The sequence below is a fragment of the Pseudorca crassidens genome, chromosome X, assembly GCF_039906515.1.
Source record: "Pseudorca crassidens isolate mPseCra1 chromosome X, mPseCra1.hap1, whole genome shotgun sequence".
NCBI lineage: Eukaryota > Metazoa > Chordata > Mammalia > Artiodactyla > Delphinidae > Pseudorca > Pseudorca crassidens.
Genome location: NC_090317.1, coordinates 72,262,941 through 72,290,850, shown reverse-complemented (window position 1 = coordinate 72,290,850; position 27,910 = coordinate 72,262,941). Strand labels below are relative to the sequence as shown.

The 27,910-nt window shown below is 48.3% G+C and overlaps 1 protein-coding gene across 2 annotated transcripts; it reads left to right on the top strand.

Annotated features, from left to right (window-relative positions):
- The first annotated feature begins 15,139 nt into the window (after positions 1–15,139).
- On the top strand, positions 15,140–21,793 carry GJB1 (gap junction protein beta 1). 2 transcript variants are annotated; one of them, XM_067724302.1, is made up of 2 exons: positions 15,140–15,236; positions 20,273–21,793. In XM_067724302.1, the coding sequence occupies exon 2, from the start codon at positions 20,289–20,291 to the stop codon at positions 21,141–21,143; it is 855 nt and encodes a 284-aa protein (XP_067580403.1). In that variant the 5' UTR covers positions 15,140–15,236; positions 20,273–20,288; the 3' UTR covers positions 21,144–21,793. The 2 variants fall into 2 exon arrangements, with proteins under 2 accessions (XP_067580403.1, XP_067580402.1); XM_067724301.1 differs by lacking the exon at positions 15,140–15,236 and adding an exon at positions 19,750–19,889.
- Positions 21,794–27,910: the final 6,117 nt, after the last annotated feature.

Genomic DNA, 27,910 nt, shown 5'->3' with positions numbered 1-27,910 from the left:
ATAACCTGTTCTAAGAGAGTGGCAAGATGTTGAAGGAGAATGAAACAAATAGCAAAGTAACGCAGTTGAACTGATTTAGAAAATAAAGATTATGACTTTGTGATTGATTGATCATAGTGAATTATTAAGCTCTCGAGCTCTGGAATCAGGAAGAATCCTGGTTCTGCAACATTCCATTTGTGTGATCTTAGACACGTTATTTAACATCTCTGAGTCTGTTTCCTCATTGCATAGTGGGGATAATAAAATGCCTACCATATGGGACAAAATAGAGTAAGTACTCAATAAATGTTAGCTATTATGTTTAATATTATTATTTTTACTGCCAGCTAAATTTCAGTGACTGATGGAAATGCCTAATAGGCAGTTAGAAATGTGAACTGAAGTGCAAAAGGAAGGTATGGACCAGAGATTTTTTTGTGTGTGTGGTACGCGGGCCTCTCACTGTTGTGGCCTCTCCCGTTGCGGAGCACAGGCTCTGGACGCGCAGGCTCAACGGCCATGGCTCACGGGCCCAGCCACTCCGCGGCATGTGGGATCTTCCCAGACCGGGGCACGAGCCCGTGTCCCCTGCATCGGCAAGCGGACTCTCAACCACTGCGCCACCAGGGAAGCCCCAGAGATTTTTTTAAAATAAATTTATTTATGTATTTAATTTTGGCTGTGTTGGGTCTTTGTTGCTGCGCACGGGCTTTCTCTAGTTGCGGCGAGTGGGGGCTGCTCTTCATTGCAGTGCGCGGGCTTCTCATTGTGGTGGCTTCCCTTGTTGTGGAACACGGACTCTAGGCACGCAGGCTTCAGTAGTTGCGGCACATGGGCTCAGTAGTTGTGGTTTGCGGGCTCTAGAGCACAGGCTCAGTAGTTGTGGCGCACAGGCTTATTTGCTCCGCGGCATGTGGGATCTTCCCGGACCAGGACTCAAACCGCGTCCCCTGCATTGGCAGGAGAATTCTTAACCACTGCACCACCAGGGAAGTCCCTGGACCAAAGATTTTTGATTCACACCAGAGATTTTTTTTAAATTTATGTATTTATTTTTGGCCATGTTGGGTCTTAGTTCCGGCATGTGGGATTTTTCTTTGTGGTGCATGGGCTCTTCGTTGCGTCGTGCGGGGGCTTCTCTCTAGTTGTGGCACGTGGACTCCAGAGAGCGTGGGCTCTGTAGTTGTGGCATGTGGGATCTTAGTTCCCCGATCAGCAATCGAACCAGCATCCCCTGCATTGGAAGGCGGACTCTTAACCACTGGACCACCAGGGAAGTCCCACACACCAGAGATTTTTGAGTCACCTTATAATCTCGGAGACTGGCTGAGCCACTGTGAAGAGCAGAGAATGGAATTTTGCAGAATATTGTACACAAAATTAGTGGTGTGAGAGAGAGGGAGAAGTCCTTACCTTGGAGAGGATCTTTTTATTTATTTATTTATTTTTAAACCTTTTGGCCACACCGTGTGGCATGTGGGATCTTAGTTCCCCAACCAGGGATCGAACCTGCACCCCCTGTGTTAGGAGCATGGAGTCTTAACCACTGGACCGCCAGGGAAGTCCATGGAGAGGATCTCCTTAAACTGCTAAACGCAGTGCCTTCATCTAAGTCGTCAATTCCTGACACCTCTGCACCACTGGATGCAAGTGACCTCTTCAAACCTTCTTTTAGAAACTCTCTTCTTCAGTTTCCATGGCATTCTCTTCTCTTCTATCTTCTCTGATTATGCATAGGATGTCTCAGTCTTATCGCTTACTTGTGCCAACCCCCTCATTTTACAAATGAGGAGACAGAAGAGCCAGAAAATGGAAGTAGCTGGTTCAAGGTTCACAGTCAGTTGTTCCTTCCTTGCCTTTTTTTCCCCTTTTCTCACTTCCCATAGTTCTTTGCTCTTTGCTCTCCTATGCTCACTTCCTCTTTCTATAAACTCATTGGTTTGCACAGCTTCTAGGATTGCCTTTAGGTTTTTTGATCACCAACTTGAAATCTCCCACCCTTGCCTCTCTCCAGAGCTGCTCTCCCACCCTTTCAACAGTTAGTCAGATGTTCCACCAACACCTCATACTCAGCATGCCTGAAACATCATCTTTCCCCACAAGGCTAGCTTCCTTCTTTGACTCCATCGTCATATCAATGGCACCTTCATTCTCCGAGACAGCTAATCCCTTACCAAATCTGGTCAATTAGTCGTATAGGAGTTAAGCACGCTGCCCCTAGACACAAGACTGCCTGGGAGCAAATCCTGGCTCTGTGTTATTGGACAAGTGACTTAGTCTGAACCACAGGCCATTAGAGCTGGAAGAGAACTTGAAGATAATTATTTCTCTAAGCTTCATCTTTTCCAGAAAAGAAACCTGAATCTGTGAAAGGTAAATCCCCATTGACTGTAAATAGGAGTCAGAACTGGAACCCAGGGCTATTGGAGTCCCCAGTTCATGGGCTTTGTCCTGCGCCATATTGCCTCTCGCAATCTTATTGGTTCTGTCACCACTGCCACCTCCCAAGACTGAATATTTGTAACTTTGTGCCTGGATTATTGACACAACCTTCTACCTACTCTTGCAACTTCTTTTTTACCCATCCCCATTTCATTCTGCCACATTAATCTCCCTAAAGCTTCATTTCCATCTTGTCATTCCCCTCATCGAAAAGCTTTTAGTGGTTCCTCATTGCCTCCTAAGTAAAATTCAAATGGCCAAGCTAGGCATCAAAACTCCTCCAAAGTCTGCTGCCAGCCCACCTTTCCATGCTTCATTACCCACACTACCCTTTTATACTTCATGACCCAGCCATGCCCAAAACTCTGTGTTCTTTGAACAGCTCATGCACTTTCATGCCCTGTTGCCTTTTTACATAATGTTCTTTCAACTTTGAGTGTCTTACTTTGATTTCCTCTTGTCAAATTCTTATTCATTTTTCAAGGCCCAACTAAATGTCCTAGTGCATGAATACTTTTCAGATTTCCCCAGTCAGAATTAATCTCTATGATAACATATGTGATGGTAGTTGACAACATAGATAAGTGTTTAGAGAGTTCCTGTCCCCCTTTTTTTCACCTGTGTTCCCACAACATATTGCTTATACTTCTGTTTAACACTTTTCACTTATTCACACTGGTTATTTTTTATTTATTTATTTATTTTTTTGCGGTACGCGGACCTCTCACTGTTGTGGCCTCTCCTGTTGGGGAGCACAGGCTCGGATGCGCAGGCTCAGTGGCCATGGCTCATGGGCCCAGCCGCTCCGCGGCATGTGGGATCTTCCCGGACTGGGGCACGAACCTGTGTCCCCTGCATCGGCAGGCAGACTCTCAACCACTGCGCCACCAGGGAAGCCTCACACTGGTTATTTAAACAACTAATGAGACTTGTCTTATTCATCTTTGCATCCCCTACGGCCCCTAACAGAGTTCCTGGCATACAATAGGTACTTAACGAATATTTATTGAAAGGAATGAAAAGGAGAGGAAAACTTTGGAGCCAAGTCTTGAGACATCACCTCATTAGTAATTCAGCAAGGCCAACTCCTGCTGCTGAACATGGAGTGACATGTTGAGAGAAGAAAAATCTGGGAAACCTCATTGGAAAATCTTCAACAGTGTGCTTCGGAGAAGCCTTGGTTCAACCTGACAGTTTGCTTGAGGGTGATAAGGTAGGAGACGTGACACAACTCAGATAAAGTTCTTATCCACACCTTATTTAAAATAAGCTGAGGTCAATGCAGGTCCATTGTCCCCGGCCAGCGGGTTTACAAATAGCTGGAGAGAGCAGAGACTGGTGCTGAAGAGGGGAGGAGGTGGAAGCAGAACCTCTTTGGAGCCTTTAGCAAAGAGAGGCTATCATGATCCAGAAATTAATCTTTCCCTGAAAAGGATTCTTTTTTTTTTTAATTGAAGTGTAGTTGATTTACAGTGTTGTGTTAATTACTGCCATACAGCAAAGTGATTCTGTTATACATACTTATATATATATGTATATATATACATTTTCTTTTTTTATATTCTTTTCCATTATGGTTTATCATAGGTATTGAATATAGTTCCCTGTGCCATACAGTAGGACCTTGTTGTGTATCCATTCTAAATATAAAAGCTCACATCTGCTAACCCCAGCCTCCCACTCCATGCCTCCCCTAACCTCCACCCCCTTGGCAACTATCAGTCTGTTCTCTACGTCCGTGATTCTGTTTCTGTTTCATAGATAGGTTCATTTGTGTCATATTTTAGATTCCACATATAAGTAATATCATATGGTATTTATCTTTCTGTTTCTGACTAACTTCACTTAGTATGATAATCTCTACTTGCAGCTTGTTGCTGCAAATGGCATTATTTTGTACTTTTTTATGGCTGTGTAGTATGGAAAAGGATTCTTGACTGAGCTCCCTGGATCACTTCCCTTGGAAGAGTGGGTAACTGTGATGGGTGATGCAGGCCGAGTAGGTTGGCATGTGTGACACTCCTTTATGGTCTCTCAGTAGCAGGATCTGTTCCAGGACATACTGGATGGAGCTTTTAGCTAAGGCCACTCTGCAGATCATCCCAATTCTGGAAGTGATGCCTGGAGTAATGCCTAGATAAAAGACGATTTGCATTCTCATGTTTTTGGCCGCACCACGCGGCTTGTGGGATCTTAGTTCCCAGACCAGGGACTGAACCCGGGCCCTAGGCAGTGAGAGAGCAGAGTCCTAACAACTGAACTGCCAGGGAATTCCCTGCATTCTCATGTTGACAGTTTAATGACAGGTTGAAAACCTCAATTTCATTTCTTTGTTGGCCACATCCTTCATTAATTCAATTGTCGTTCATTAAAATTTTTCTAAACACCTACTACGTGCCAGGTACCTAGTACTGATACAGAGATGAATGGTCTCTGCCTTTAAAAAGTATTATTCTAGGGACTTCCCTGGTAGTGCAGTGGTTGAGAGTCTGCCTGCCAATGCAGGGGACATGGGTTCGAGCCCTGGTCTGGGGAGATCCCACATGCCACGGAGCAACGAAGCCCGTGCACCACAACTACTGAGCCCGCGCTCCTGGAGCCTGTGCTCTACAGCAAGAGAACCACTGCAATGTGGGGCACATGCACTATAATGGAGGGTGGCCCCCATTCGCTGCAACTAGAGAAAAACCCACACACAGCAACAAAGACCCCACGCAGCCAAAAATAAATTAATTAATTAATTAAATTTTTCTTTAAAAGTATTATTTTAGGGGCTTCCCTGGTGGCGCAGTGGTTAAGAATCCGCCTGCCAATGCAGGGGACACGGGTTCGAGCTCTGGTCCGGGAGGATCCCACATGCCATGGAGCAGCTAAACCGGTGTGCCACAACTACTGAGCCTGTGCTCTAGAGCCTGCGAGCCACAACTACTGAGCCCACGTGCTGCAACTACTGAAGCCCACGCACCTAGAGCCCATGCTCTGCAACAAGAGAAGCCACCGCAATGAGAAGCCCGTGCACCACAACAAAGAGTAGCCCCCTCTCACCGCAACTAGGGAGAAGCCCGCACGCAGCAACGAAGACCCAACGCATCCAAAAATAAATAAATAAAATAAATAAATTTATATATAAAAAAGTGTTATTCTAGGGACTTCCCTGGTGGCACAGTGGTTACGAATCTGCCTGCCAATACAGGGGACACGGGTTCAAGCCCTGGTCCGGGAAGATCCCACGTGCCACGGAGCAACAAAGCCCGTGCGCCACAGCTACTGAACCCGCGTCCCTAGAGCCCGTGCTCCGCAACAAGAGAAGCCACTGCAATGAGAAGCCCACACACCGCAACGGAGAGTAGCCCCTGCTTGCCACAACTAGAGAAAGCCCACGTGCAGCATCAAAGACCCAACGCAGCCAAAAATAAATAATAAAATTAATTAATTAATTAAAAGAAAAGTATTATTCTAATAGAGGAGACACACAAGTAAACAGACAATATGGTGGACTACGATATACAGCACAGAGGAGGAAATGAGGGATAGAGAAAGGGGACGGAACCAAACCTAAACTCCTGAATTTAGCATAAATGGCTACTGGCTACCTCTCACCTCTCCTCAACCTTTGTATGTGAAGGGCAGACTATCTGAGCTGAGTTTCAAAGAATGAAGAGTTGGCAAAGAAATGGGGAAGAGGTGTTATAGGCAGATTTTATCCTAAAGGCAGTGAGGAGCCAATGGGGCATTTGAAGCAGGGGAAGGATATGATCAGATATATATTTTAGAAAGATCACTCTGAATAAAGTTTGGAGAATGGATTGGAAGAGGCTGTTAAAAAATATGTTTTAGAAAAATATTTAATGACATTTTTTAAATGGTCATGATATAATGGCAAGTGAAAGAGGATATAAAATAATACATATTGCAGAGAACAGATTGGTGATTGCCAGAGGTGGGGGGTGGAAGGTGGGCAAAAGCATGAAGGGAGTCAAAAGGTACACACTTGCACTTACAAAATAAGTCATGGGGATGTAATGAACAGCATGGTAACTGTAGTAAATAATACTGTATTGCATATTTGAAAGTTGTTAAGAGAGTAGATGTTAAAAGTTCTCATCACACACAAAAAATTCTGTACCTATGTGTGGTAACTAGAGTTACTGTGGTGATCATTTCACAGTGCATACAAATATTGACTCATTATGTTGTACACCTAAAATTAATATAATGTTACATGTCAATTATACCTCATAAAAATAATATGCATTCTATAATGACAATTTTATTTTAAAAGTATATGTATATATTTTCATTGAAAAATGACTAAGGTTTCACACCTTGCAGTAATGGTTATCTATGGGTGGTGATGTTACAGACTATTTTTTTTTCTTTTTTATTTATTTATTGGTAGCGTTGGGTCTTCATTGCTGCATGCGGGCTTTCTCTAGTTGTGGCGAACAGGGGCTACTCTTCATTGCGGTGCACGGGCTTCTCATTGCAGTGGCTTCTCTTGATGCAGAGCATGGGCTCTAGGGACGTGGGTTCAGTAGCTGTGGCGCACGGGCTTAGTTGTTCCGTGGCACGTGGGATCTTCCCGGACCAGGGCTCGAATCCATGTCCCCTGCATTGGCAGGCAGATTCTTAACCACTGTGCCACCAGGGAAGTCCCTAGAATAACACTTTTTTAAAATATAAATTTATTTATTTTATTTATTTATTTTTGGATGCGTTGGGTCTTCGTTACTGCGCGCGGGCTTCTCCCTAGTTGCGGTGAGCGGGGGCTACTCTTTGTTGTGGTGCACGGGCTTCTCATTGCGGTGGCTTCTCTTGTTGTGGAGCATGGGCTCTAGGTGCGTGGGCTTCAGTAGTTGCAGCACGTGGGCTCAGTATTTGTGGCTCGCAGGCTCCTGTTGCAGACTATTTTTATGATTTGTTTTGGTATTTTCCAGTTTTCCATAAGGAACGTGCATTACTTGTGTAACAGCAAACATAAAAAAATTAATATAGGGCTTCCCTGGTGGCGCAGTGGTTGAGAGTCCGCCTGCCGATGCAGGGGACGCGGGTTCGTGGCCCGGTCCGGGAAGATCCCACATGCCACGGAGTGGCTAGGCCCGTGAGCCATGGCCACTGAGCCTGCACCTCCGGAGCCTGTGCTCCACAACGGGAGAGGCCACAACAGTGAGAGGCCTGTGTACCGCAAAAAAAAAAAAAAAAAAAAAAATTAATATAAAAGGGAAAAAATCAAAGAAGGAACTTTAGAGAAGGTGGGAGTGGTCAGCTGAATCCAACACCTCAGAGTCAGTAAGACTAGTTCTGAGGGATGTCCATTGGATTTAGCAACAAAGTGACCCTGGTGAAAACTATTTCAATGGAGTAGGGAGCAGGGGCAGAAGTCAGACTGGAGAGGAATGGAAGAGTGAACGGGAGATGAAGAAGTGTAGACGGCAAGTATAGACATGTCATTCAAAAACTGTGGTTAAGCGCTTCCCTGGTGGCACAGTGGTTAAGAATCTGTCTGCCAATGCAGGAGACATGGGTTCGAGCCCTGGTCTGGGAAGATCCCACATGCCACGGAGCAACTAAGCTTGTGCACCACAAAAACTGAGCCTGCGCTTTAGAGCCTGTGAGCCGCTACTACTGTGCCCATGTGCTACAACTACTGAAGCCTGCGTGCCTAGAGCCTGTGCTCTGCAACAAGAGAAGTCACCGCAGTGAGAAGCCTGCGGCACCGCAACAAAGAGTAGCCCCCGCTCGCCGCAACGAGAGAAAGCCTGTGTGCAGCAAAGAAGACCCAACACAGCCAAAAATAAAAATAAATTAATAAATTAATTTTTAAAAAGGTGGTTAAGAAGGAAAAGACATAGAGCAGAAGCCCACTTTCAGATATCATCCAGTTTAAGACTCCCACACTATGTGTGGTGGCTTTAAGCACCCTGAAGAGGGGTAGGTTATGAAGGTCTTCTGACACTCAAATTTTCAGTGTAAGGGGTACAGCATAGTGTGGAATTGGAAGCAACAGCCAGCTCTAGGAATCAACGTCAGAAATTGCTCTTCCGGGCTCAGAGACAAACTTACGATCATTAGAACTGAGTGAAACACTCCAATGCTACGTATGTGGCTACCTAGTTTAAAGTGTGGGTTAATACTTGGGAAAGAGCCCTCCCCAAAATCTTGTGATAAGTATGAAATCATTGTGGAAGTTCTTGTGACTCATGTGATAACAGTCAGGGCTTCTTTATCAAGGTGTGTAACTCAGTTTTGTAGACAATGTTGTTCTCTAGGAGTAATGCCAAACCTCAGTGCATGCTACAGCTCAACCCATCCCCAACACTGTGAAGTGAAATGTCAACAGTGAGAAAGAGCAGTTTATGTTTATTAAAGCACCAACACAGATTCAGCAATCAATAACCACTTGACATTCTGAAAAGCGCCCTCATGCTGGCAAATCCAATGCCACTGAACACCCATTGCCTAGGAGACAATGAAGTAGCTCAATCACCCTTGTCTTTTGTAGGAGGAAAAATCAACCAAAATGGAGGCCTCTTCAGAGAATCTGAAGCTCTTATTTTTTTATCTGAGGCAGAGGTCCCATAGATTATGGAATCCTGATTCAGGATGTGTCTGCTTCTGGGGCGAGCAGAGGGAGAAAGATCCTAGGGGCATCCAAATAGAAGAGGTTTTCACATGTGGAGGCCCAGAGCAGCAAAGCCATAGAGGAGAACCATAATCTTTAAACAAAAGGCAAGATGAGGATGGAAACAGAAGGGAGACAAAATCTTTGTCTGAGAGGCTTGGGAGCAGGATTGTCCTATTCAGGTGCAAGGAACAAATTAAGCAAAGTAGGCAAGTTAGAATGAAGGCTGTAAAGGATGAAGAGGTATGAGAGCTCCCTCTTTTATACAGTGCTCAGAGCCTGTTGCAGGGACTGATTTGGCAGTTTAAAGAAGATATATAGGAGTAGATCCTATTTTCTCCTTGTGACACACGCACGCGCACACACACACACACACACACCACTGTATTGGCTGGGGCTGGAGGTGAGTTGGCTCAAAGCATTATGGATGAGAGTTAAGGTTGGACTCAAGCTCTTAGGGGTACCCCTCTGACCCACAGTTCTCTCCCTGGAATCCAGGTTGGTGAGGCTATCCAGGAATCCCTGTAACACACTTGCTGACTCCCTATCCCTGGTAGGGTGGATGGATGTACGTGAACAGGAACAGGGGCAGCTTTAGGCAGAAGGCAATGGGGTTCATGATTTCAGGGATCTGAATGGGCCTAGGAATCAGTCCTTTAATTGGCAGCAGAGTTGACTGGGGCAGGTGGAATTGGGGGAAAAGTGCCTGGGTTTCCTACCTAGGCAGCCTACCATCCCTCCTATGAGCAATGCTTGTCAACAAAAGCCTTGGCCTTCAGGGTGTCATCAGCAGCCTGGCACTCCCTTAGGTATTGACATAAGAGCACTGGGTGGTTCAGAGAAATAAGAGGGGCAGTGGCTCTGATTGCTGAGGCAGAGGGATTCTGGATGAGGCATTCATGGTGTTATTGTTGACAAACTTGGGTGACAGAGGGAAGAGCAGAGAAGTCCAAAGATTAGACAGAAATGATGAGCCTCGGGACTTCTATTTAGGGCCTGATTTACATGTTTTATTGGATTATCAGTTTGAGGGGGTGGGTGATGAACCAATACATTTCTACTTGGAAGTCCTGGAAAAGGATCCTATGAAAAAGAAATCCCCTTTATATACAGTATGATTTCAGTGATCAGTGTACATGTAAAGAAAGGAAACTGGTGGGAATTCCCTGGTGGTCCAGTGCTTAGGACTCTGCAGTTTTCACTGCTGAGAGCCCGAGTTCGATCCCTGGTCGGGGAACTAGGATCCCACAAGCTGTGGGGCGCGACCAAAAAAAAAAAAAAGAAAAAGAAAAGAAAAAGAAAGGAAACTGGAAAGAAAGTACTAAACTATTAGCAGCTTAATGGGCAGGGAGTCAGCTCATCAGGTTGGACAATTAGCAAACTTGGACAATTAGCAGAACAAGCTAAATTCTTCTGTGTCCTTTTTGCTTCACCCTTCAAACTTGACTCTTGGCCCCATTTTTCTGGCTATAACCTGGACTCCTCTCTGATTCCTCACTGCTATCATGCTACGTCTAGACCCCTTGGGATTGGATGCAACCTAGGAATTTTCTTCCCCTGCACCGCTCCCTGGGTCCTACAGCACACTGTACCCCAAAGCAGAAAGATCAGGAAATGGACATCAAGCTGTAGCATTAAGATGGGAGCCCAAAAGTTCCAATTTCCCATTACCCTTGTTTCACTTGGCTACCTGAAATGATGTGGAATTTTCTGGAATCTTTTGCAAGCGTACCCTCTTTTGGTGCAGTGATCAGACGCCAGTGAAATACAGTACCATTCCTCAAACCCCAGGAATTCGGGTCTTGATAAAATACAAAAATGGAGGCAAAGTGAATTTCAAACTGCAGGGAGCGGATATGGTGCTGCTTAATGCTCTTACTCCCAAGAAATCAATAAGCTTTACTGTTGGTAGAATGAGTGCACTATCCTGACCATGTGGGGCTGGTTTCAGGATATTTTACACTCTTAGGTTTTTTGAGGGGATGGCTGAAGCAACTTTGCTTTGTTCCCTGCTCCAAACTGTCCTGAGAGCAAAAGGTATATGCTTAATGTCAAGTGAATTGGTACACTGTGTCCAGTTGTTCAGAAACTCTCTTGAAAAAATATTGATAACTCCTCCCTTTTTTTTTTTTTTTCGGTACGCGGGCCTCTCACTGTTGTGGCCTCTCCCGTTGCGGAGCACAGGCTCCGGACGCGCAGGCTCAGCGGCCATGGCTCACGGGCCCAGCCGCTCTGCGGCATGTGGGATCTTCCCAGACCGGGGCACGAACCCGTGTCCCCTGCATCAGCAGGCGGACTCTAACCACTGCGCCACCAGGGAAGCCCAATAACTCCCCCTTCTTGACCTCTTCTAAGAATATGAATTCCTGAGACACAAACTCATTCATATAATATGTGTCCTTTAAAAAGGATTTGTGACAACGAAAACCAATTATGAATACAGGAAAACTTCCATTTTTCCCTAGCAGCCCTTATGGAAACAGTTTGCATAACCTTCCACAGCCTGAGCTGGGGTGGGGACTTTTGAAATGTTCTGCAGATTTTCAGGGTTAGCCATTTCCTTAATCTTATGGACCCATTTGGGAAGATCTTTTTGGCCTGTGTGTCTTAAGCAACATTTATATGGGAAGCTGTCCCCTTTGATTGCTGAGCCATACAGCAATGCTGTCTCATTGATCAAAGCCATACAAAATGCCACATTTTGTTCAGTAATGAGGCCCAGGGACGGACTGGATGATGGACTCCACATGCAATTCAGTACTGCTGCAGGCCATCCCGGGAAGCCTCAAGATCGCTGTGCTGAGGCAGCCGGCACTGCTCTGGGGTGTGATGAGCAGAGCTCCCACCGGCCTGCTGATTCTGTTGATGAGTTCAGAACCTCTGAACTATGACCATGTTGCTGGTGAAATGTGCTCTGAACTAAAGTGATCAGTTTTTTCCAGCAACTGTCCTGGTCCTGGGTGGAACAGAATGGGGAAAGCCCTTGTTTGGGCTAATGTCTGAGCCACGCCGGAGACAGCAGGCTTATGTTTAGGGCCTCTTATCTTGTATGTTTCCAGATCTAATGAAGATCTCCCTGAGTGAATCTGAGGAAATAAGCAGTCTGATGTAAAAAAAATTTTAATATTCCCCCAAAACGTCCACTGCAAGAAGAAGGTCTACTTAGGATTCAAGGCAGACGCTGATTTTAGCTGCTTACCAGAAGCAAATGGATTTGCGCTGCTCCCTGCAGTACAGTTTTCCTCCTCTCCTCTCCGTTTTCCTCCCCTCTTTCCCTCTCCCTTGCTCTCCCTTCTCTCCCCTCGCCTTTCCTCTCTCTTGCAGCAGCACCCCATCCAGAAGATGTATTCAAGCAGCAATAAACAGGCAGAGGATAAGTGGCTTCTAACAATAGTATTTTTTATACAGCTACAAACTACTCTAAAAGACTTCCTGTAGCCTAGAACTGCAAGCACCCTAGAGAAACCATGTCCGAACTCTAAGAAACAATGAGTACACACTGATGTTGACCTGTATTTTCCCTTCCTAGGAGCTCTGTTATAGGAGCTTTCTCTTCTGGTCAAACAGGTCTGCCCACCATTCCCTAAACATCTCACAGCTTCCTGTCACCTGGAATGCCTGGCGTCTCTATCTCTTTTATGACCCATGTCCCACTCTGCCTCTTCCAATAAAACCTACCTTAATACTCCTATATCTGAATGCCTTCTGGCCCCTCATATCTATGTATGTCATTTAGGACATACTCCCTTGTTGTAGGTACTCGGGTATACCTCTCATCTCTCCTGCTAGCTTAGACCCTTCTAGAGTCAAGGACCAGTTCTCACTCAGATACTCCATGGGACCTATAGAGCTCATCAGCTGTGATGTCATGGTTAAACTAACAAGCTCTGGTGCCAGACTCCCTGGGTTCAAATCTTGCTTTGTCACTTGCTAGCTGGGTGACCTCAGTTATGTCACTTATCCTCTGTGTGCCTTAATTCCCCTGTAACATGGGAATATTAATAACATATACCGCAGAGAGCTATTTTTTTAATAAATTTATTTTTTATTTTATTTACTTTCAGCTGCGTTGGGTCTTTGCTACTGTGCGCGGGCTTTCTCTAGTTGCAGCAAGGGGGTGCTCTTCGTTGCGGTCCGCGGGCTTCTCATTGTAGTGGCTTCTCTTGATGCGGAGCACGGGCTCTAGGCCCGCGTGCTTCAGTAGTTGTGGCACACGGGCTTAGTTGCTCCGCGGCATGTGGGATCTTCCCAGACCAGGGCTTGGACCCGTGTCTCCTGCATTGGCAGGCGGATTCTTAACCACTGCGCCACCAGGGAAGTCCACAGAGGGCTATTTTGAGAATCAAAGTGATACTTGCAAAGCACTTTGAACGTTGCCTTTCACCCATTAAGTACTCAAGAAAAGCTAGTCCTCTTTATCTACCCCAACCTGTACTCTCAGCAGGAACTGCCAAGCGCCAAAGAATGGCATTCAGCCTGTCCCCCATGGTGTCTAGTTCAGTTTTGCCTTATACCAAGTTTACCAGACACTCACTGAAGGAATTCCCTACCTGACTTTAAATATCCTTCCTGCTCTGAGCCCCTTAGCTGACTGATGGTATTGTCCACAGCCACCCAACACAGTCTTGTCTCCTTTCTGTCTCCCAGACATGCCCCACTCATTCCTACCTTTGTGCCTTTACTCACAGTGTTCTTCCTCCCCGGAATGCTAACCCTACCCTTTACCTTTCCAACTCCCACCCATACTTTACTCTTATTATGTATGTATACACACACACACACACACACACACACACACAATTTATTTATTTATTTATTTTTGGCTGCTTTGGGTCTTTGTTGCTGCCCATGGGCTTTCTTTAGTTGCGGCGAGTGGGGGCTACTCTTCGTTGGGGTGCGAGGGCTTCTCATTGCGGTGGCTTCTCTTGTTGCAGAGCACAGGCTCTAGGCACGTGGGCTTCAGTAGTTGTGGCACGTAGGCTCAGTAGTTGTGGCACACGGGTTTAGTTGCTCTGCGGCATGTGGGATCTTTCCGGACCAGGGTTCGAACCCATGTCCCCTTCATTGGCAGGCAGATTCCCAACCACTGCGCCACCAGGGAAATCCCTCATGGCAACTTTTGAGTCTTGGTCTTGTCTCCTCCGGAAGTTGATAAATTCCTTAAGAACAGTTAGGATGTTTTCCCCTCCCCTGCCATCTGCCCCTGGCATGTAACCAGTACTGGGTACCCAACAGGTGTCCAGTGAAGACTTACCAATTGATGTACCCATATGCCCGGGTATGGCCAAGGGAAGCCAGAGCTCTGGCTCTCTTTCTGGCAGTGAGCTTGGGCTGGGGTGAAGAGAAGGCAGGTGACCAGTTTCTGCTGACTTCACTTATTTCTTCACTGCCCCTCAGGTCACAGAATTAGCAGGATCTTCAGGTAAACCTTCCTTCAAACTGGACTGATCCCTCAGTTAATGGTTGACATTCTCTGTTTACCTTAATGATTGCCAAGATCTGTTGCTGCACACGATACATTTTGTGGTTCAACTGCCTTGGCCCCGAGGGTAGAAGGCAATTCTGAAGAGGTTTTGGGGTTCTGGGATGGGATTGGAAATACTTTGGTCCATCCCTAGCCACTCAGGGCATGGGCAATAAACAGAGGGCCACAGAGCACCCTGGTACTGCCATGTGGGGGAAGCACTGCTGTCTCTCACCTCAGCCTCAAGGGGCCAGTAAGCATTGCCCATGGCTTTTTTTTTTCCTCCCCATAGTCATATCATTTTAAAGACTGGGAGCTGGAAGGGATGGAAGGGATGGCACACATTGGATCTACCTATGGCCAGGGGTGGGGGAAGGCTGAGGGCTGTTAATGAGCCCAGATCCAGTTCAGCCCCCCAGACTGGGCTAAATATGCATACATGGGCGACGATGATGCCTCTCTTCCTCTGGGACGGGGCAGTAACTTCAGGCTACGTGATTTGTGTCTCCAAAGCCACTGGGAGCTCAGGGGATCAATCTTATTTAATGATTGTGTGTGGGAGGAAGTAGGGCTGGTTAATGTTTGTCTGGTTCCTCTTGGGCTGTGGGCCATATCTGGCTCCAGCCCTGGACTCTTTGTCCCTCCCCTGGACTGGGCTGACAGTACCTAGTGACATAGTGCAGACACGCCTGCAGACATTCCCTGGGAAAGGGCAGCAGCAGCCAGGTGAGGAAGCTGGGGGCTGAGGGAGGTGGGCCCCGGGGGCTGGTGTGGCCCAGGAGGGCAGAAGCGGGGGCTGGGGAGAGGCCCGGGTTTTGCCTTCTCTTGGGCTCAGCATTCAGCCACTTAGATCCCTCCTCTGCTTCCCTCTGAGCTGGGCTGAGGCCCCTCCCGCCAGGCTTGCTTAGTTTCTCTCTGTAACCCCCAACTCATCCTCTTTCCAGGCTCCGTGTTGCTTCTGCTCTCACTCTTTTTTTCCCAGACAAGAATCCCCCTCATCTCCACAGGGTCAAATCCCCAGAAAGACTTGAGGGGCCCCCACCAAGCTCAGGGTGGCCAAGTTTATCTCTTTAAGACATTTCCTGCCACACAGGGTTAGGGTTCGGTGGGGCCTCTGGGCACTGCCAGGTGCTGTCTTCCTTCCCTGATTAGAAGGTAAACCAGGCATGCAACCAACATGGGGGCTGTCAGCGGATGAATACGGTGCACTCAGCAGGCCCAGAGGACCAGCCAACGGGGCCAAGATTTGGGAGCATGTGTTTCCATCTTCTTGAGGGAGACAGGAAGACTCAAGCTGAGCTTGGAGTAACTGATGACTGGGAGATCTAAAAGACGGGTGGCTCCCCCCCCCCCAGCTGTTTAAAAGTTGTTCCAGCTGTTGGGAATAGTACTTCAGAATGCATGGACTTTTAGAAAATGAGATGGGGAGAGGAGAATAGAGACAAGAGGGGTTTGAATGGAGAGAAGTATATATGAGGATGCAGCAGAGCAATGGGGAAGGGACCCAGGCTTTGGTGAGGGGCCAACATGAATCCTAATCTGAGCTCCAGGACTGGCTTACCAGCTGTGTGATAAGTTACTCAGCTTCTTTGAGCCTCCATCTCCTCCTCTGTGAATTGCAGACAATAACCCACAGCTCACAGGGTTGTAGTGAGGATAAGAGTTAAGGAACAGACCACTTCTAGCACACAGTAGGTATTTCATAAATGGTGGCTGCTATAATAAGCCCAAGTAGAGAGCAACAGGAAGTCAGATAGCTGATGGAGCCGTAAGAGGGCATAGTCTGATTGAGCCATAAGAGGGCATAGTCCAAACAGTGACGAAGGGAGCTGATATTAGCAGGAGTTCTGTGGAAAGACCATGGCAGAGTGAGAGAAGAAGAAAACTGGAATGAGCTAGATTGGCCCTGACCCAAGCCCGGCCACAGAATACGTATGGCAGCGTAGAGGGAACAGTGCAGCGACTGAGGTGCTGTGGAACCACAGGGGGTAGGCAGGGAAGAGAAGCAGGTGAAGAGGCAGAGGGCTGGAGGAGTTTGGTCTTAGCCACGCCAAACTGATGAAGGCAGCCCAGAATTCAGAAGAAAATCTCAAAGAAAGGTCCCTGTCCTTTCCTGGCCAGAGGCTGCCTGTGAAACAGGGGAGGGAGTGTGGAGTCTGAAGCTGAGTGTAACCTCAGCCAGCCCAGCCGGGCCTCTCTTCCCCAAACCAGAAAGACACAAGGAGTTGGAAGGAGGTACAGGGAAGAGGTGGGAGCAGAAAGAGAGAGACAGACTTGATGAAAGTGTGCGTGTGTGCACGCATACCCACGCATGCTGGCACATGTGGAAAGGAGTATACGTTTTTGAGTTATGGGCCTGGTCTCAGAATGCATTGTCCTTTAAGGAAGAGAGGCTGCCAGTGTACAAAGGCTTTAGGGTCAGAGGAGAACAAATTTGAAATTTGACTCTACCATTTAGCAGCAGTGCAGTTGTCATTGAGGTAAGTTATTTAACCTCCCTGAGCCTCGACTGCCTTGTCTGAGAAGTGGGTATAATATCAGTTGGAGGCACTAAGGACGATCTCCTGATTTGGAACTGTGCTCGAGTGCTTGGGCAAACCTGAATATGAGGACAAGGCCAGAGCCTGACATGGTCAGAGAAGTCTTGCCCAATTAAACATGAGAGCAAAACACTCCTGGAGCAACACAGAGCATATCAATACCTGGACTTTAACCCAAAGTCACAAAAACAGTTTGGATTTCAAAATCAGGTAAGTCCCCTGGATGTTTTTGAAATGAAACCCTTGAGGTATTGATGTTGACATAGGGATCAGCTCTCCTTCCAAAGGGAGAGCAAAAATTGAGATCCCAGCGCCTGCACAAGGGTCCTTAGGGGCCCCAAAGGGAGCTCCTGGATATGTCCCAGAGGGCTCAAGAAGATGGGAGGCGGAGAGCTACAAGAACCTAGAAACTCAGGGGTGGCCAGGCTGTCTGTGGGACACCGCTGAGGGACAGAGAGAAGAGAACACATGAAGTTTGCTTTGGGGCTTGAGGAAGCAGCTGGAGAAAGGTAAGGAAGGGGAAACAGAACAAATCAGGAGGCCCCCGAAAGCCCTGGGAAGGGAAGAGAGGAAAACAGCTGTCAGTTATAGGAAAGGGGAGAAGGGCTAGAGGAGAATAAAAGCCAGACCAGTCTTCGATCTCTCTGTTTCTGAAACACACTCATAGAAAGAAAAATGATTTACTGAGGCAGTAAAACCTTATGGGAAAGGGTATGGGCTCTGGAGTCAGCTTGACCTGGCTCAAATCCCAGCTCTGGCACGTACTCACTGCATGACCCTTGTGACACTGGGGTAAGTCCCTTCGCCTTCCTTTGCCTCAGTTTCCTCGTCTGTGACATGAGGATTACAAATAACACCTCCGTCACGGGGTTGTTCTGAGATTCACATGAGATCGTGTGTGTGCAAGGGCCTGGCACATAACAGGGGCTCAGGAAATGGTTATTCTTAATAATGCTCCTCGACCACCTGTTTTTGACTCTAACATGTCTCACTGGATGAAGCGTTTCTTCCCGGGGTACCTCCTGTAGCAGCTCTGCCTTCAGAATCCCAGGCTTGGGAGAAAGGGTACCTGCGTCCCTGTTTTTCCCATACTGGTTTAGGCCCACAGCATAAACTGGTTTTTTTGTTAAGCTAAATGAAGGAACCTTGTTCAGGGACGTAATCTATCTCCCATGGGCCGTCCCTTCGTCCCCTAGTTCCTGTCATTCCGTTCCGTTCCCCACAGCTTTTCCAGTTGCTAATACCCTACCCTTTCCCCTACAACAACCACTGCCCCTGCATCCAGGCCTGTGTGTTCTCACAGCCAGTTCCCGGCTTCCAGCATGATCTCCTTGCAACTTAATGGCAGAAGTGGTGGGAGGTAGAAGGAGGCCTTCTTTGCCTGCCTAAGGGACAGAGGGCAATTTCTTCCCTAGAGCAACCGGCAAGCTCAGGAAACCAGGAGTTACCATGTATGCTTGACTTGGGGGCAGGGCAGCAATGGAACAGTCTGTTCTGTCTCAGAGAGACACTATAGGTCAACAACAGCATTGGGAAGGAAAAAAGAGGGATATTGGGTTTGGCAGATCACTTAGTTCCTCCGAAGCCACATTGTATTCTCTTCCTGATAAGGTTTTTACTTCCCTTGATCACCAACTACGATATTGGAGCTGGGCTAAGAACTTTTGCAGGTTGCTTCTTTGAACCTCACCATAACCCTGGGTATTAGCCCCATTTATAGATGAACACGGCAGACTCAGAGGTTCGGTAACTCAGCCCAAAGTCGTAGCCAGTGAAGAACCAGGATTCACACCCAAAGCTAGGTGACTCTTACCTATTCCGTCTTCTAACTTTCTGTTTGCTTGCTTAACGTTTGCTTTCTCCTCCTGGCTTGTCCTCACCTGGCCACCCTCGATATGGGCTCAAGGAGGGATGGTCAGGGTTTGCTCCATGACACTGGAGTTGGACTGTACGCATTGGTCAGCAGCTTCCTTGTTTCTTGTGCTTTTATGGCTAGCATTAGCCTTTGCTTTTGTTGCTGCTGCTGCTGTTGTTGTTGTCATTAACGGCTAGGCTTCGCTTTTGTGGACACCATCAGCAAAAGCACAAGGATTATACCGTGGAAAGAGCCTAGACTTCTGCTGCGGATACCTTTGTGTTTCATCTTACTCAAACACTTCAGCTGTGTGATCTTGAGTGAGTTTTAACTTATCTGAGCTTCAGCTTCCTCAGCTGGAAAGACTGGGGTAACAGTCCTTAGACGCTTGCTAAATGGGTCAAAAGAAAGAATGTATGGGAAAACGCTTAGCACAGTTCCTGGCTTGATAAATGTGAGCTCCCTTTCCTAAGCTCAAGCTCACCCGTTCCCTGGAGAGGATCTAAGCCTAGGAAAAATCCTGCTGAATCTAAGTTTCTAGTAGAGTCACCGGAGAGGGCCTCAGCCCAGAGCCTCCTGGTTCCCCCCGGGTCCCCTCTTACATGCACCTGTCTTTGTTCCATCTTCCCCCCGCCCGCCCCGCTGTGGCCATTCTTCTGGTGGGGCTGTGGGGCGGGTGCGGCGATGGACCGGGCGGGCACAGAACAGGTGGGTGCAGGCTGGGTGTCCGGCGCTGGGACACAAGTGCTCTGTGTGTAGGGTGGGCGGAAGTCAGGGCGTTTGATCTGAATTCTAAAGGGCGTTGTTCAGAGCCCCACAAAGGTCCCATTGTGCAGACACTGGGTATAAAGCAGCATATGACTCCCCAGCACCGGGCGGCGATGAATTGGGACGCAGGCGCGGACCCAGGGACCACTCCCCCTGCACAGACATGAGACCATAGGGGACCTGTCTGGGTGGCCTCAGGGATAGGCGCTCCCCAAGGTAATGAGGCTTTGTTGGGTTTGCCCCAGGTCCAGACTTAAGGAGCTGGGGGAGGGGGAGCTAAAGAGGATGGGCCGACAGCAGAACAAGATGGGCCTGGCAACAAAGGGCAGGAGAGGAAAGAATGTTGGATGAAGGCGAAGAAGGGAGATGGGGCTCAGGGAGGTCAAGTCATCAAGTGAATGAGGGAGGAGAAGGAGGAGGAAGAGAAAGAGAAGGAGAGGCTAGCACGGGAGAGGGGGTGGTGAGGAAAGCTATGACTCTCCTTCTTCCTTTCTTGTCACTGGCTCTTGGAAGGGGTAAGGGAGTGTCAGGCAGTGTCATGGTGCCTGGCTTTCGGCCCCAGCTTCCTGACAGCTTGCTCTGTGGCTCATGTTTTGCAGGTGTGAATGAGGCAGGATGAATTGGACGGGTTTGTACACCTTGCTCAGTGGTGTGAACCGGCATTCTACTGCCATTGGCCGAGTGTGGCTCTCGGTCATCTTTATCTTCAGAATCATGGTGCTGGTGGTGGCTGCCGAGAGCGTGTGGGGTGACGAGAAGTCTTCCTTCATCTGTAACACCCTCCAGCCTGGCTGCAACAGCGTCTGCTACGACCACTTTTTCCCCATTTCCCATGTACGTCTGTGGTCTCTGCAGCTCATCTTGGTTTCCACCCCAGCTCTCCTCGTGGCCATGCACGTGGCTCACCAGCAGCACATAGAAAAGAAAATGCTGCGACTTGAGGGCCACGGGGACCCCCTACACCTGGAGGAGGTGAAGAGGCACAAGGTCCACATCTCAGGGACACTGTGGTGGACCTATGTCATCAGCGTGGTCTTCCGGCTGCTGTTCGAGGCCGCCTTCATGTACGTCTTTTATCTGCTCTACCCTGGCTATGCCATGGTGCGGCTGGTCAAATGTGAGGCCTACCCCTGCCCCAACACAGTGGACTGCTTCGTGTCCCGCCCCACGGAGAAAACCGTCTTCACCGTCTTCATGCTGGCCGCCTCCGGCATCTGTATCATCCTCAACGTGGCCGAGGTGGTGTACCTCATCTTCCGGGCCTGCGCCCGCCGAGCCCAGCGCCGCTCCAATCCGCCCTCCCGCAAGGGCTCCGGGGGCTTCGGCCACCGCCTCTCACCTGAGTACAAGCAGAACGAGATCAACAAGCTGCTCAGCGAGCAGGACGGCTCCCTGAAAGACATACTGCGCCGCAGCCCCGGCACCGGGGCCGGGCTGGCCGAGAAGAGCGACCGCTGCTCAGCCTGCTGATGCCACAGACCAGGCAACCTCCCATCCCGTCCCCCACCCTGCACCGGCCTGCCCCTCCTTCTCCCCTGCCGGTGCACAGGCCTCGGACTGCTAGGGATTGCTCCATCAAAACCTTCCTTCCCTCCCAACTTCCCTTCCTCCCAGGGCCTTCTGCCTCAGGGGCTGAAGGGGTGGGAAGCTGGAGGCCACCCACGCCAGCACTCAAGGCTACTGGGCGTGTGGGCCGCGCTCGTTGCCCGCACCCCTTCCACTTCACTCTCTCTCTCCCTGGGACCACTGGGGACCAGAGGTAGGATGCTCTGACAACATCTCCAATTATGAAACTAATCTTAACCCCGTGCTGTCAGATACCCTATTTCTGGAGTCACATCAGTAGGGAGGGATGTGGGCAAGTGGAGTGGAGGGAGGGTGCTGTGGACGTGTGGGTGGAGAAGGGAGGGTAGCAAACACAAGAAAAGGAGGAAGAGTGCTTGCCGGGCCCGAGGAAAAGGAGGACATGTCTGGGGTGGAGGAGGTAGGGGGGAGAAGCAGGCAGATAAGCTGGAGTGGGGGTTGGTCAGGGCTGCCTTTGCCTCTAGTCCCTAAGGCCTCTCTCTGCCTGAAATGTTACACATTAAACAGGATTTTACAGTAAACGAAGAGGTGGCTTGTGTGTTTGTGAAGTTCTTTCTCCTGCAACCTCTGACCTCCCCCTGGATGAGCTGGCCTTGGCTTTTTGCTGATCAAGAAAGGAATGGGCAAAAGAGTTAGTGACTTGAGTAGCTGAGACTGCCAAGGAGGGATCGCCACCCCCCAGGCCGGGCAAAACCAGGCCGAGGGCCATTCTCTCCTGTTTTTTGTTGTTTTGGTTTGGGGTTCCCCCCTCCCATTTTTTAATAACAGCTTTATTGGGCTTTAATTCACTTACCCCTTCCTCTGATGTGATTTTTTTTCATCCATTTTAAGTATACAGTTTATTGAGTTTTGGTAATTGTGGGCAGTTTCATAAACATGACCACGATCTATTATAAAACATCTACATTCCCTCAAAAAGTTTCCTTGGGCCCCTTCCTCTGATTTTAAAAAGATTAAAACGACAACTCCTCCTGGAGAGACAGGAAATGATAGAGAAAGTTCGCAAGTCGGAGAGGGTAGCCGGCATCCCCATGGCTCCATCCACACGTCCCCTGCACTCCTGGGAGAAATATACCCTGTTCTTCCTCGAAAATCAGCGTTCACTGCTGACTGATGCCCCCAAGCCACCCATTGGATTGCACAGTGACTTTGACCCCTTTCCTCCGACATAGCCCCAGATTCTACCCTCCTCCCCAGTTTCCTTCCCTCAGGAGTCAATGCCTCCCACCCCAGAGATGCCTCTAACACAGGTCAAAGATTTCACAGCAGCAGCAGCAGTTTCCTCGCCAGCATCACTCGCCCAAGAAGCAGGTAGCTCCCTCTCCCTCGGTCAGCTGTGGTAGGAAGAGGTCCAGGCTGGCCCTTGATAAAGCTGGGTTCAACTCCTGGTTCTGTCACTTAGTAGCAAGGCATTCCCTTCCCCAAGCTTCAGCTTCCCTGTGAGCAGACAAGGGCTGCCCTAGCACCTCTCTAAGCTCCCGTTAACACTCTGGTTTCCTCGGATTCCCAAAGGACTCCCCCAGTTTCATGAGGGTTCCCCATCATAGAGTCACTACCCTCACCTATGGCCCCTCGGAGTAAGAGTTTTCCCCACAGTAAGTTTCTCCCCTCAGCTTCCCTACCTCTTAATAGAAAAAATGTGACACTCCCTCTCAGAGAATGCTGACTCCCTGTGGGAAGTATATCAGAAAGGAAGAGAAAATCAGGCATAATCTTATCAGAATTGTTCTCCAGAAACAGTCTTTTCCCTTCAGACAGAAAGCCTGGAAGGGCTCCTCATTCAAGGAGGTTTCTCCTTTAGAAAAGAAAGGAGAGTAAGTATTCCTTTCCCACACACTCAGCAATCCTGAGAGAGCTTCCCCCTCTCATAAAAGAGAGACATTCCTTTCCTGCAAGAAATTTCCTTCCTCCTTAGAAACAGACAGCATACTCTGTCAGAGGAGAGGTCCCCACCCCCTCATGGTAGGGAGATTTCTTTTCTTATTGAAATCCACCCACCCACAACACAACACAACACAACACAACACAACACAACAGCATTTCCTCTCTGTCCAAAAGGCCATGGAGAGAAAGCTTTTCTTTTTAAAAATCCATCCTGGTTCAACAAAGGAACTTCATGCCCTTCTCACATTGAGAAATGTTAAATCCCTCACCTCAGACATCTAGTTTCTCTTCAGAAGAGTCTACGAATCCCCCTTGGAAAGAGGTTCCATCTCCAGATCCAGGCTTTCCTCTCCAGGGGGCAGTGGTGGAACAATAAAGCTACCGGGCTGGGTGTTCCAGCCAAAAGGAGGACTCTCACTCTTGTTTGCTGTGAAGCAGGTGGGAGCAGGCCAAAGGAAGCTTGAGGGGAGCTGGTGTACACAAGATAGCAAGGAGGGTGTGGCGGGCTAACCCCAGGACTGACTTTTGTATTTGTTCTGTCACAATCGTGTAAGGGAGAAACAGGAGGCAAGCGGGGCTTAGTACTTGCCACACAGTAGACACTTGGAAGAGTGACCAGGGTAGTGAAGACGGCGATGCAATTCGGAAACCTGGCGCTCTAGCCCCTTGGACACATCATACTTACCCTTTCTGAGTCTCAGCTTCCTCATCTGCAATATAGGATTGATGATAACCTCTCTACCTCTTTCACAGAGCTTTTGTGAGAATCAAACAAGATGTGTTCAAAAGCCGGTTACACACTGTAAAGTAAGGAATGATAGTATCACAAGCACTGAGGCCACAGCCTTAGGGCATGCTAGAACTCACAAAGAGCCAGAAAGGAGTGAGGCCGGTTCAGCTAGGCTGGAGATAGTGGAAGGAACTTGGCAACAGTAGGGTTGGCTCCCCGAGGGAATGGACAGCAGTCCAAACAGCAGAGTCCAGAAGATGTCGCAAACTTCTCTTGAGCATGATCCATTTAAGGGTCACTATTCAAAGGGTCTGATCTGGAGGTAGAAGAGGGCTGGTAATAGGAGCTTCTTGCACTCTCTCTCATGGCACTGGTGCTTCTAGGGACATTTATGGTCTTTTAAAGGCATCTGTGTGCAGAGATACGAGGAGCTGAGGACAAAGGAACAGAGTCAGCTCCTGGATGAAGGGACTGGCCGAACTAGGAGAGTAGTCAAGGCCCCAGCCAACTGAGTTGGGATTTCAAAGCAGGCTGCAGTCTCCATAGAGAATTGGCATGGCAACCATGAACTGATTCAGATGCCCAATCAGACAGCCTGGGTGCACACAGTGGTGGCTAGAAGGGACTGCTTGCTCCATTTACTGATTCCACAGTACTTAAATGCCAGACCTGACCTGTGGGAGAGAAGGTGCTATAAAAGCCCACCAAGCTGGGCTCTCTTTGATCCCTGGACTAGGCCAGTCTGAACCTGTCAGGTGGGGAAAGGATTGGGGCACTCTAGGGAAGGGGAATAAAGCAGGCAGAAACCACACAGATGTCTGAAAGTGTATGGTATTGTCTTCAGACTTAGACAAATAATCTGCTGCGCGGGATTTGAGGAGGGGAATGGCTAGAGGGGAGGTAGGACAGATAAACTATGACCATCGTATGATGGGTCTTGTACGTCACTATAAGGGGTTAAGACTGTCCTATGGCTGGTGGAAACCATTAAGTGTTTTGAGTAGGGGAGTGCCACCTTCAGATTTGCGGTTGGGGAGCTCACTCTGGCAGCTACAGACAGTGGATTGGGGGTTGGAAAAATGAGAGGCAGAATGACCAGCTATGGAACTGGGGCAATAGCCCAAGTGGGGCCTGTGGGACTCATACAGTGGCAGGAGGAATAAGAGGAGACCAACGTAAGAGACACTTCGGATGTAGAATCGACACCAGGACTTGATGTCTGAGTGTGGGGAGATGGAGGAGCCAGAGATAATTTAGCGGTTTCCTTCCCCTTCCTTGACCGGCAGACTCCTAATCATTCAAGGCTCAGCTCAAAGGTCATTTCCTATGTGAAGCCCTCAACTCTCTTCTCCTCGCCCCCTCCCCCCAAGTCCCTGAGGGAGAAGGAGTCCTCCCCCCATTCTGAATCCCCACAGGACGTTGTAGTAGTGCCGTTGATTAGAGTGCTTGTCAAGCTGTGTGGTAATTACTTTCACAACCTTAGCACACAGTAGGTGCTTAGCCTGTTGAATTAAGGGCAGCAGGGAAGAGGATAGAGGCATGTGCAAAGGCTCAGAGTCTTGAAGGAGTAGAGTGTGTTCTAGAGCAAAGAATGCCGGGGATGGGGAGTGGGGGGCATCATAGGAGGTGAGACTGGCAAAGTAGGTTGGGGCCAGGTCATGAAGGGTCTCATAAGCTGTGTGGAGAAACTTACACAGGAATTTGAACTCTCAGCTGTCGCAGGCAGGACCCTTCTTTTTTTAAAAGTTAGGCCCCTACTAGACTTGTAGGCAATTCTGTACTCATCATGGTAGGCAGACTGTGGAGATCTTGAGGAGATCCAAGATCGATGTATTAAGGTTGACGGTGAACTGTGGAAGAAATGGCAGAGCGATTTGACAGTGGACTTCAATGGACTTCAGAGAGAAAGGGTAATTTACTCAGGACGGTGACCGGATGTCTTCCATGTCAACTAAAGCCCCTGTGAAAAGTTGGTACGGCATAGTGACCTTCACCAAGTCGCTTGGCCACTCTATGCCTAGTTTCCTCTTCTGTAAAATAGAGATAATAATAGTACATATGTCACAGGGCTGTAGTGAGGATCAAATGCATTCATTACATAAAAAGCACCTAGAATAGTGCCTAGTTGATAGTAAGCTCTATACAGGTGTGTATTTCTATTTCCTCTCACCATCTTTGCCACCCTCCAACAATTCACCAGATCTTTGAAACACTGAACTAAACTCTTTGTCTCACCTAACGGTGCTTTCTTGACTGTCTAGTTGTCAATTGCCGTGTGTGTGCTGAAGTACGCAAGTCAGCACGTTTGCACACACGTAGTGGTACATATGGCCACGTTCAGATATAAGTGGAAGGATGGCTGTCGGGGTGGCGGTCTTAATTCTTAATGTAGTTTTAATGAAAAGCATGTGTCTCAATCATAATAAAGTCTGAAACTTTATTCCCAGACTTACAAACAACTTAGGCGGATGAAAGGAAAGGAGGCTCCTTATGGAGCACCCAGTATGGACCAGATTTGGTGCCAAATTAAGCACTTACATACATCATCTCAGTAATGGCAACATAGCTATTACTATACCCATGCTTGTAGGTGAGGAAATGGAGGGTCAGAGAGGTTAAGTAATATGTCCAGCTGAAAACTGCAGCGCTAGAATGAACACTTAGGCCTATTCTAATCCAAAATCTGTGCTATCTCCTCTACACCAAAGTAACCACTCTACGCTGCCTCAGGAAGGGTTTCATGATGGAGGGGTGAAGTGGGGGAAGCTCAGTACGATATGAAAATATTAAACTGCTGGAAACCAAGATGTGCTTTGTGGGGGCCCTAAGGTTAAGAGAGAGAAACGGTGAAAGCTGAGGAAGGGGCTGTCCTGTGCTCAGACAGGGAAGGGCAGTCTGGAGGGAGAGGGTGTCTTCTGAGATCTCTGCCTGGAGCAGGATGCAGAAACTGTCCATCCCTGGGAAGCAAGGCAATGTGGGGAGTACAGGCAAGATGGGGCAAGAGAGTTATTCAGAACCCCTACCTTTCAACCCCCTAAATCAAGATAAGCTTTTGAAAATTCCACTATTTCTTTCCCTTAACCTTAGGGATCTCAAACGCATGCTTGGTTTTCCAGCAGTTCCCTTGCTCCTTTCTCTTTCCCCTCCGCCTTCCCTTCAAGGTGACAAAGACTTTCATTCCACAATTAGAGATAAAAGTCTTGAAAAGCAGATACTTTGGGGGATTAATGCCAACAAAAAATCATTCATGCTAAAATATAATCAATTCACCAACGAAGAAAGTCTGGTAAGTCAGCCTCCCACATCTTTCTCAAGTCCCTTTCCTCCTCAGCAGTCCCATCGTGCTGCTGCCTTCCTTCAGGCCTTGAAATTATCTCCTGACTGATAATGTGGACAATAAAAACTAATGTTTAGGGGGCTCCCCTAGTGGCCCAGTGGTTAAGAATCCACCTGCCAATGCAGGGGACACGGGTTTGAGCCCTGGTCCGGGAAGATCCCACATGCCACGGAGCAACTAAGCCCGTGCACCACAACTACTGAGCCTGCGCTCTACAGCCCATGAGCCACAACTACTGAGCCCGTGTGCCACAACTACTGAAGCCCATGCGCCTAGAGCCTGTGCTCCGCAACAAGAGAAGCCACCACAATGAGAAGCCCACGCTCCACAATGAAGAGTAGCACCCGCTCGCCGCAACTAGAGAAAGCCCGCGGGCAGCAACGAAGACCCAACGCAACCAAAATCAATCAATCAATAAATTAATTAATTAAAAAAAACTAATGTTTATTAAGTGCTTGCTGTGTGCTGGGCACTGTGCTAAACCGTATCTCCCTTAATCCTCACTATTCATGGAGGTAAGCACCATTATTGCCCCAATTTACAGATGAGGAAACAGGCCACGTAGTAACTTGGTCAGACCAAACAGCTAGGAAAGAAAGGGCTGAGCCGGGGATCTGGAACTCACGTCTGCCAGAGGCCATAGGCAAAGCACGTACCCATTTCTGTGCCACTGGCTCCCTATAACTGGCCTCCCAGGTTTCT